This window comes from Athene noctua, chromosome 4, assembly GCF_965140245.1.
Source record: "Athene noctua chromosome 4, bAthNoc1.hap1.1, whole genome shotgun sequence".
Classification (NCBI taxonomy): Eukaryota; Metazoa; Chordata; class Aves; order Strigiformes; family Strigidae; genus Athene; species Athene noctua.
Genome location: NC_134040.1, coordinates 74,588,989 through 74,599,951, shown reverse-complemented (window position 1 = coordinate 74,599,951; position 10,963 = coordinate 74,588,989). Strand labels below are relative to the sequence as shown.

The 10,963-nt window shown below is 45.7% G+C and overlaps 1 protein-coding gene across 1 annotated transcript; it reads left to right on the top strand.

Annotated features, from left to right (window-relative positions):
* Window positions 1-1,709: 1,709 nt before the first annotated feature.
* On the top strand, window positions 1,710-4,101 carry HMGB2 (high mobility group box 2). Its single transcript, XM_074904076.1, has 5 exons — window positions 1,710-1,855; window positions 2,355-2,525; window positions 2,689-2,834; window positions 2,921-3,095; window positions 3,567-4,101. The coding sequence occupies exons 2-5, from the start codon at window positions 2,376-2,378 to the stop codon at window positions 3,717-3,719; spliced, it is 624 nt and encodes a 207-aa protein (XP_074760177.1). The 5' UTR covers window positions 1,710-1,855; window positions 2,355-2,375; the 3' UTR covers window positions 3,720-4,101.
* The last annotated feature ends 6,862 nt before the right edge of the window (window positions 4,102-10,963 follow it).

Below are 10,963 nucleotides of genomic sequence, written 5' to 3'. Positions count from 1 at the left end.
AGGAGATAAGTGTAAGCTTTGTTTGTAGGTTAAACACTATCAAAAGGAATAACCACAGAAGTTAACCAATATAAGAACTTGGATAACTGGCTTCTGACAGGCTTTGATGTCTGCAGAGGGAATACACATCTCCACCTTGCTCTGTCAATTTACCTTCCAATTACCCTCTCTTCAAAGATTTTGACTTTTTCCAGTTTACATTATGTCTTTTAGTGCTGCAGATTGAGCAAACGTATGAAGATTAATATGAAATAGGGATGACAGAGGCATTTACTACCATATTATATTAGTGAACTGTTCAGTGTAAACACTTTGCTGGAAAGAAAAAAAACATACAAGCTTGAAGGACTGGACCTGGTAAGTACTTCTTACTCAGTGCTCCTTTCACCGAACAGATCTGGAATGGGAGAGACAGTGGAGATCAAGACATTGACCCATCTCACACCTGCGACTAGTCGAACATCCTCAGATAGTTTAGGGATTGATGCTGCTGTCTTTTAAAGGCTTTTTTTTTTTTTTTTTTTTAACCATTGAGCTGGATTAACATGACTATAAAACTCTGCTGAAGGTATGGCATCTTCAGCAAGCAAAGTTATAACCTGCTTTTCACCAGCGATATAAACTACACCTGAAAAAGCAAGTGTTAGAAACCACTTAGACTAGTACGAGTGTTTACCTAAACTGATGTTAGCTAGAGAACTGGATGAAAATAACCGGACAAAATAACCCGAACGTCAGTAAAACCCGTACCGTGAGGACTGGCGTCAGCTCGCAATAAAAAAATAGAGTAAATGACTGCACAGAAACTTCGGTTTTATCCCCAAAACGAAAGGGACAGATGGACCGCCGGCGGTTCACTCGGAAGCCCTCATGCAGACCACAGGCGTTACATCTTCAGCTGTTTTGCTGCCGGACTTCCCACTGCCGCGGCGTTCACTTCACCGGGCGAACAAAACACGGCGAGAGGCGACGCTTCCCCTTCGCAGCGACGGCGCTTTCAGCCGGGCGCGAGAGGGGACCCCCCCCTCCCGCCACAGCCGCGTCTTTGCAGCCCCGCACCCCCAGTTAAAGCCCAGTCTCACAGCTGGCGGCTGCTGCCCGCCGGGCTCAGGGAGCCGCAGCCGCCCCCCCGCCCCGAGAGGGAGGGGAGGGGAGGAGGGACGGCGGCGCTCACCAACGCGGCCCGCCCCTGGCTGCCCACCCCGGGCAGGAAGGAGGTAGCGCCGAGGGGGCCCCATACCCTCCGGCGACCAGGCCGCGACCGGGGCAGCTGTCCGCAGCAGAGGCTTGTCCCGGGCCCCGCCCGCCGCCGCCGCCGCCCGTCCCCTTCCTCCGCTCCCTTGTTTTGCCCGCCCGCTGTCCTCCTCGCTCCCTTTGTATTTTTAAACCACGCTACAGCATTCCGCCCCGCCCAATCAAAACGCGCGCAGCTCCCGGCGGCCAATGGCGGGGGTCCCCGCGGTTTTTTAAACTTTCCCTTCCCCCAATCGCCGCCCAACGCTTTTAGTCCCGCCCCCTCCACTATCCTCACTCCAACCGGTTCCAACGAGTATGAGCGCTAACGACCCCCTCGCGCTCGACCTAGCCGAGGAGCTGCTCGGCCACTGACGTCGGGACAGCAGCCAGCGAATCGCCGACGGCTCCGGCCCTAGGGGGAGTGGCCACAGGCAGTTTGAACCGGCGCGGCAGCCAATCCGCTGCGGCGGGGGGCGGGCCCCTGGGAGCCGCGGGTCAAGTTGCTGTGGCGGGTAGGGCTGTGGAAAACAAGAGGCTGTAAGTGCGCCGCCGGGAAACCATTTAGCAGCAGCAGCGGAGGGAGCAGAGCCCTGCGCCGCCGCCCGCTCCACCCAGCCAGGCAAGGCCCCGCGCAGCCCCGCCGGCGGAGGCCGCCGGGCAGTGGGAGGGCGCCGAGGGGGAGCGGGACGGAGGGGACGGCGCCGCCGGCCCTGGGCGCGGAGGGAGCGCGGGGTTCCCGGGACGGGCGGGCGGGCGGCGTGCCCAGGGCTGAGGGGGGAATTCCCCTCGGGCGGGGAGGGCCGGCCGGGCGGGGAGGGCCGCTGGCGGCCGCGAGGGAGGGAGGGAGGGCGGGCTGGGCCGCGGGCTCCGGCGCCGTGAGGGCCGTCCGCCTCGGCTGCCGCGGGGGGTGGGTGGAGGCGCCTGGCGGCAGGCGAGAGGGAGGGAGGGAGGGAGGAGAGGGGCCGGCGGCCGCGGAGGGCGTGTTCGGGCGGGAAGGCGGTGGCGGGAGAGGGGCGGGAGCGGCCTGAGGCGCGGCCCCGCCCGGCCCGTGGCCCCGCGCCACGGCCCCGCCCTTACACCGCCCCTTCCCGCCCCCCTCCCTCCCCGCTCCCCCGCAGGGACCCGCCGCCGACCTCACCATGGGCAAAGGCGACCCCAACAAGCCGCGGGGCAAGATGTCCTCGTACGCGTACTTCGTGCAGACCTGCCGCGAGGAGCACAAGAAGAAGCACCCGGACTCGTCCGTCAACTTCGCCGAGTTCTCGCGGAAGTGCTCGGAGCGGTGGAAGGTGAGCCGGACCGAGTCGAGCCGTGCTGAGCCGTGCCGGGCGGCCCCCGCCCCTGCTCCGGGCTGCTGGGAAAAGATCCCTGGCAGCAGCTGCTGCTTAGACCTTAGTGGGTCAGCAGGCGCTTTATCTGATCCAGACTCTTTTTCTCTCTGTGTGTCCGCAGACAATGTCTAGCAAGGAAAAAGGAAAGTTTGAAGAAATGGCTAAAGGAGACAAAGCTCGTTATGACAGGGAGATGAAAAACTATGTTCCTCCCAAGGGTGAGAAGAAGGGAAAGAAAAAGGACCCCAATGCTCCTAAAAGACCACCGTGAGTGTTTCTATGACCAAAAAAAACCCCAAACTATTATTTCTAGTAGTCTGTCATTTAACTTCAATCATTGTCTCTCATTTTAGATCTGCGTTCTTCCTTTTCTGTTCTGAACACCGTCCAAAAATAAAAAATGATCATCCTGGCTTGTCTATTGGAGACACAGCAAAGAAATTAGGTGAAATGTGGTCTGAACAGTCGGCCAAAGATAAACAGCCATATGAACAGAAGGCTGCAAAACTAAAGGAGAAATATGAAAAGGTACAGTGAAAGTGATAAAATAATGGCTAAAGTTGTAGAGGTCACTGTCAATGTGTCACGTTTGCTTTGCACTTAAAGTGTATAAGGTTCATAATTCTAAATGTTAATGTCAACCTTTGTCAGGCTTCAGAATGCATGAAAAGGTGTGGTGTGGAAGCTTTACAGTGAACCTGGATGGAGTTTTTACATGTCTAGAGATTTTTACCAATAAGATGCTTCCAGAAAACAGGTCATCTGCTTGGTAGAATACAGAGTCATACTCCAAAGCACTGAGGTTGTAAAATTCTTAAAACTGTCTGGATCATGCATTCTCTTGCCAAAAGGTGTAAGCATGAAAGTCCCAAGGTTCAAACCCTGCTTTTCTGCACACTGTATTTGATCTGCATAGTATAGTAGTATTAAATTGTTGAAGCAGTACAAATTTGTCTTCAGAGTTACATTATCAGCAACTAAACAGTGTTTTTCTTACAGGATATTGCAGCATATCGTGCCAAGAGTAAGAGTGATGCAGGAAAAAAGGGCCCAGGTAGGCCTGCAGGATCTAAGAAGAAAGCAGAACCGGAAGAGGAGGAGGAGGAGGAGGAAGATGATGAAGAGGAGGAGGAAGATGAGGATGAGGAATAAATGAATGTCCTGCTGTAAAGATTTATGCTCAAAATCCAATATTTTGCTAAGAATGTGAACTCAAGTGCAGCTCATTGTTAGCTTCAGTATAAAAAACTGTACAGAATTGTGTATAGGTAATGTGGTTCTTTGTAGGGAGACCTCTATTTTTAATGTAAGTAGTAGCCAAGGGCTGCTACAGTTCGGGTTAAAAAAGAGAAGAAAAAGGTGTGGAATGTTCCTGCATATTTAATGGTTTTGTTGAAACTCAGTGACTGATAGCCAGGTGTTTCTTTATAGCTAAGTAAAACAAAGGAGGTAGCTTAATAGCTGATCTTATATTTTGTAGTATATTGCATTGTATTACTTTTTTAACAATTTTGTAATAAAATGTTGTACATGAGTATTGTTGTATTCTTGATGTTCCTGAGAGGCTGGGTACTCCCAGAATGCTGAAGCCCTGTGCAGGATAATGCTTTGCATTGTTCCTGTGCTACTGCCGTTACCACAAAACTGGCAGGTCTCTTCAAGTGTCAACTCCTGGAGTTTATACTTTTTTAACCACAGTTCATATACTACTACTACACAGCATATACTACCATTAGTTGCAATTGATGTTTTCCTTAGGCTAGCATTTGCTTGTATCACCTTGCAAGTAGAAAAAAAAGTCTCCAAGTACTGAGGTTGCTGGTAATTATTCCTGGATTGTTTTCTTTCCTCATACTACTAAAACTGAGGCCTTAAAAGTTTTGTTTTGGTACACTAGCTGATAATTAGTTAATCTTGGGAACTTTCTCTCCCAGAGCTCAGGGTCACTGGCCTTTTCTGCTGCCTGTATCAGGACAGGAAAGTTGGCTATAGGACAGATGTGGTTAGAGGTATGTCTTCCCAGATGCTCCCTACTCCTCTCTCCTGGCCTCAGTATTACTGCCTTCTCAAAATACACAGCTTGCAGAACAGCATGAATAATGTCGGAATGTTATCTCTGCACATGCCAGTAGATCCCTGCAGGAAAGAGGAGTCATTTGTAAAGAACGTGCTCCTGAGATGTTCTTGTTCATGGTGTAACAGTTACACTGTTTCTTGGGTTTGGTTTTTTTTTTTTTTACTCAATCTTTAGTATTTTTGCGTCTAAATCTAGGTATCTTAACAATATCTGCAACTGGGAAATTGGAGGTCCCACAGATAACTAATAGCTTAACTAATTTGTTGTGATAAATACTAGGGGCCTTCAAAGGCTTTTACTAGCACTTGAAAGCCTAGCACTGAAAAAAACTTGTATAAAATATCAAGTACTACAAAAGGCAGGCTTTCTACTTTGTTGTTTTTAAACTGTCTCCTTATTGTTCATCAACTTCTCAAATAAATTTGCATACAGTCTGTACATGCATAGGATAAAAAGTAATTCCAGCACTATAACCATGGTAAATGTCACTGTGGTAGGTTAACAATAATGTAGCATGTTCTGAAACAAGAGTCTTGCCAAAACCACTTTGTGTGTTCCTGAAATTATGGAAATGAGCTAACTGTAAAGGCGATCCAAACATTTTTATACTGAAGTAGGTACTCATCTTTGAAAGCCTTAGAAACCCAGAGTTGTTCTTCCCACCCTGCCCCTGAGATAAAGTAGCATCAGAAGGATTGGCTGCTGGTTTACAGGTTGGACCTGCCAGAGATACTCAGCACAGCCAGGATCAGTGGGTCCATTTTGCAAGCTCCGATTTTGGGAAGCTGCGGGCATAAACTGGAAGTGAAAGGCAGTCGTTTTGCGTGCAGTACATCCAGTGCTCAAGAACATTCTCTCCTGTAGAGTTTGCAATCCTGGAGCACTTTTATCCTTAACTCCACAATTCTTCCAGCTAGAGGCTGTCATAGCGTGTAGCCAAAACTATGCTGGTTTCACTCATTTTCAGCATATTCTGTTCAGATTTCCTCACAGAAATGAAGCATCACCTCCTTTCAGTTCTCAGACTCCCTCTCTGAACAAAGCAGTGATGTTTCAAGTCTTTCTGATTAGATTTAAATAATCTTTTACAGTGGAGCAGTAGCGTCAGTGTAAATTGACTAATTTGATTATTTGAAATGTTTTTTACTTCTGCTCAAATGCTTTTAAATTGAAACAAAATATCACCCTTCAGGTGTCCTAGAAAGCTGCATGGGTTACAGAATTTTAAGTATTGTTTCAGAATAAGAGCAGTTCTTGAGGTAATTCAGAATAAAGGAGCTTTTCTAATATTTTCCTCAGTGAGGTAAAATGGCTTTTGGGTTCTGTTTCATTTAGCATTAATTGGCTAATTTAGCTTCAGCACAACTTAGTGCAGAATTGCCTAGTGGGTCACTGTTGTCCCACGTCCTAAGGATGCTCTATGAAAAGCCAGCTGTGGATTACTTTTGTTTATGATCTCATTTACAAATATATCCTGGCTGGTGGAGAGATCTTTCCTTACTGCAAAAACAGTCTATTGCACGGCTCTACTAGCCTGACCCACATCATTATACAGATCATTCTGTGTGCGTGCTGTGTCAGCATGAGCTGCAGCAAGCCACAGCAAAGCACTGCATCAGGCTGATCTATCAACTGAGAATGATGTCATGACTAAAGATAAGTAGTAATTTTAAAAAATAATATTTTGTCTTTTCAATAAGAAGAGTGTTGAATATAGTTTAAAAGGCAAATGGAAAAGAGCATGTGGAAATTACTACTTGCAAAATAAACTTTAAAAAGTATGGTATGTTAGGTCAGGGGGTTCAGATAATGCCCATCTGTGAGCACTGAAAGAACTAGTGCTGGAAAGGACTAGTAAGTGATCAAAGTGTAACAGGAATGTTCAGAAAAGATAAGGCCATAGAAGAAAAGCTAAATTAGTTTTTCACATCCAGGCTCAATATGGACAATCTTACGAAATGACTCACTGGAAACTTTTCACTAGAGGTGAACTGGGAGATCTGTCTCAAATTAAAACTAAAAGGGATGCCCAAAATGGTTGCAGGCATCAGGGAGACTGCTCCCATTGTACTAGAGGTCCAGCATAAAGGCATACCACCCAGTAAAACAGACCAAAAGACCACCAAAAATAAGACTGAGGTGGATAAACACCAGGTATGAGAGAATAACAAAGGTAGGAAGGCAATCTAAAAAGTTGAAGTTATTACTGCACCAATAAACCAGAAGAAACCTGCACCCCAGCAGGTCAGACACAGCAATGTGGCAGGCAAAAAGAGCATCACAGCAACTTGAGAAAACAGACGGATTAAATAACAGCTTTCAAACACATCAGAAAGAGGAGGCTGCCAAGCTGTCCTAGGGACAATAGACGCTCAGGATATAGTAGCAACAAATAGAGAAGATTTCCGGAAAACTTTGGTTTTTTCAACCTTGTAGAGAAGCTTCAGGAAGTTTTCATGACAGAACTTTTTAATGGGAGAGGCATGGTAGAGCATCTGTCTCAAATCCAAGTGTAAAAGGTTTTGAAACAAAATGACAGGACAGATGGTATTCATCCAAGAGTTCTAAGGAAACTCAAGGATGAAATGGCTGAACTATGAACTGTACTTTGTATTTTTTCACTTAAAACTGCCTTAGTGCTAGAGGAATGGAAGGTCACAAATATGACAGTAATTTCTAGAAATCATTCTGTGGAGATACAGGGAACTTCAGAGCAGTAATGCCCAAATGGCAAGTTGGTAGGAGCCACAGTACAGCCAAGAGTTGCTGGACAAATGGCTAAATAGGACTTGTAATTTCACAAGGGGAAATCCTGTCCCACAGATTCTGTAAATATTCTCTGAAGAAATCAGTGAACACGAAGGTAAAGGAGATCAGGTAGTTCTGGTCTACTCATAAAAGAAGTAAGTCATCATTAAAGGCCTTGCATGAATAAATAGCTGATTAACAATACAAAAGCAAAACAGAAATTAGTAATCAGATTCACCAGTGGAGGAGAATCACCAATGAAAACCCACAGGTTATTTTTGGAGGTGGCGTTAATGACTAGTGATTGTTTAATATATACATGAGTGACTTGGAAAAAAGTGGTGAACGGTGCTGCAAGAAAGATGAGAGCTAACAGCAAAGAACTGCAAAGCCAGCCTGCAGCCTGAAGTGAAAGGGTAATAAAACCAGAAGGTGATATATGGCGTTAATACAAAGTGTATTACATGTTAGTATGTGCTCCTCCGACACATGTGAACGGGAAAAAGCAGGCCTAACATTTATGCCATGGGTAATATGGGTGGACAGTAAACTACTTTATATTTGTCTGGAGATGATGCTGGAGCTTTAATAGATGAATCTGTGAAGATATAATAGGTATTTTCTAGAAAAGAAAATAGCATGTTAGACATTATTAGGTAAAGAGTTAAGAACAAAACAAGTATTTAGTATTTCCTTACCATCTTGCTAAAGGAATATAAAGTTTTGTTTTCTTAGATCAACTTAGAACAAAGCCTATTTACAACGTTGGTGTTCTTTTTCACAAGCAAAACCTCTGGTTTGAAGAACTGTAAATACGCCTTTCTTGGTTTGGGGGTTTTTTTGGGTGTGTTTTCAAAAGGAAAACCTTGATTAGAACAGCTACACACTTGGGAATTTACTGCAGTATATACAGGCTTTAGAACTCAAATACACAAATGAAATTGTGAACGGGTGTGTAGGGAAAATCAGAAAAAATGGAATAGGAGTTTTATCTTTGATTAACTAATGAGATCTATTAAACTGTTTTGTAATCACCAGCATTTTACATACAACACTGGTACATAATCTCGTGTTGCTCAGGGATGGATTATTTGCTGTGGTGATCCTGTGTCACTTGCCTTGCCATCCTTAGCATATATTTATCGTTTTCTCATTTTGGCTAGTATTTCTTTCCCCATCTTGAAATGTATCTGTTTTGCCAGCAACCCCTGCATTTCCAAAATTGCTGGGCCTCTTGTATGAGCTGCGTCACAGCCCCGTTTGCTTTTCTGTGATGCCATTTGAATCCAGTGTCACGAATCCTGTAACGGAGCCCATATGTCAAGCTTGCTGCGCATTCTCCAATGCACACAGCCCTTGAGGGATGCATTAACTCTGCTAACTGTGTGATTCAGACCTACCTGGTAAGAAAGTTGACTCCCTATGCAAATTTCTGTTCATCAGTGCAATTAAGTAATTATAACAGGCCAGCACCAACTAGTGAGTGAACCTGTACGTTGTTCTGACTCTCCTGGTATCTTGAGATCAACTATCCCCCGTAGCCGTAGTGCTGGAGAGACTCTTGATGTTCCAGGACTGAATATGGAGTCCTCCACCAGAAAAAATTTTATAGCCAGCAAATCTGCTGCTCCACCTGTAAGTTGTATGGGTATTCTCAATGTTTCCTGGCCCAAACATCTGATGGTAAAGTCCATACCCATAAATCAGTTCTCCAGCAGAGCTGAAGGGATGATGTTTATGTGGACAAGATCACATCCTTCTGAAAGGCCCTTTGAAATATGTGCTGTGATGATGCTGTTGTCAGTGCTGCCACCTTGAAGCCAGCTCCTGGCTGGCTGGACTTAGCACTGACTACTCCTTTGGGAATTAAGACTTTTAACAAGCCTTCACAGTTCTTCTCTATCTCACTGTTTTGTCTCAGCAGAGGAGTGAACTGCAGAGCCAGCGTGTCTTTTCAGAAACCTTGAAACATTTTACATAATCAGATGTGATGGATAACCAAAGGCTGCCTAGATTCAAACAGTGGATGGACAAATGCTGGACTATTAAACAGAAAATACTATCTCTAGTTTAGAAAGTGCTTCAGTTGTATATTGCCAGAAGTAGGGACAATGTTAGACAAGTATCCTTGCCCTGTCCTTTCACTCTGCCTTGCACTCCTTGACCACACTGATCCTACTGACCACTGAGTGAGACTGGCTATTCTGCTAGCTGGACTCTTGGTCTGATCTTGCATATACTTTTTAAGTTCTTCTGTTAAGCTCAGTTCTTACCCTAAGTCAAAATATTCTTCAACTTTGTCCATCAGAGAAAAAGGGTCCTCATATTTCTGGAGCATGGACTCCTTTCGTCTCATAATTATCATATGGAAGGTAACGGGATACCACAACAGGAAAAAAAAAAAAGGCAGGCATTGTTCCTATCTCCAACTGGGAATGGCCCAGTTCCACATTACTTTATCCCCAATACCTTTAATATCACTAGTAAGCACACCCCACTCTGCTATAGGGTTTCAGAATTGTTTTTGTCAGCAACACCCCACACCATCTTACCTTCACTCCCAGATGGCAGGACAGGCTCCCTTCCATTGCCAGGTTGACTGGCTCTGTCTTTAGAGGTTCGTTGGCATCTTCGGGACAGGTAGGATTTCAGGGCATTCTGCAGTGCAACTGAAAGAACAGTATGACTAGAAGCACTTCCACAGCTTGGTGTGCTTTTTCTCCTGGTCAGCTCTTCACAAATCTCCCTTCTTATGAATCCACAAGAATCCTCCAGAAGGCTTCTACTTTCATCCAGTTCTACTTTTGTTCATTGTTTCTACTGCCTCAGGAATAAAAATATGAAAATTGCAATTGTAGCTGCCTGTTGGGCAACCGTGATGGCCTTGAGGACTCTGGCAAGAGGGTGTAGCCATCCTGCAGCTCAGGCTAGCAAGGCATCCATTGCCAGGTAGGGCTTGGGGTCTCCTGAGCATACCACAGAATGACATGGTGCTTTCCCCCCAGTGGACGAGATCTCTAGCTGTGTGGAAGCACAACTTGCAGATGGCACATTTTCACCAAACTGCCCTCAGAAATGCAGGTACCAGTCTCCATGGCTCTGTCCCTGCTGTTACCTGTAAGCATTAATGATGTCTCTTGCGACAGGCTTAAACCAGAGAGCGTGCACCCACACACAGGAGATTCAGAGGACTTCATACTCAAAGATTCACCACAATTTAATGTCAGGGCTTGTTCAAAAATACTGGCCTACACTATTTTCCTAGCAAAATCCTTCCACAAATTTGAAGGGAAAAGGCTGTATTTTGATTCCTTTTTCCACTCTAGAGCCTTCAAGTAATTCAGAAAGCCTACTCCAGCAGGACTTCTTCATTTCCATTTGAAGACTGTACTTTAACAACTGTCTGGGCAGGCTGCCTTCTTGATTGCCACATACTGCCACCAGCAGCTCTTTCCAGGAAAGTAAAATATCATCTCTCCATTCATTTCATTTTCCATTCCCCTTTCAGGACTCCTGGGATACTCAGCTGGAGTCCTGCTGTTGCCATCATGCACACCTCAGGCATTAGAGT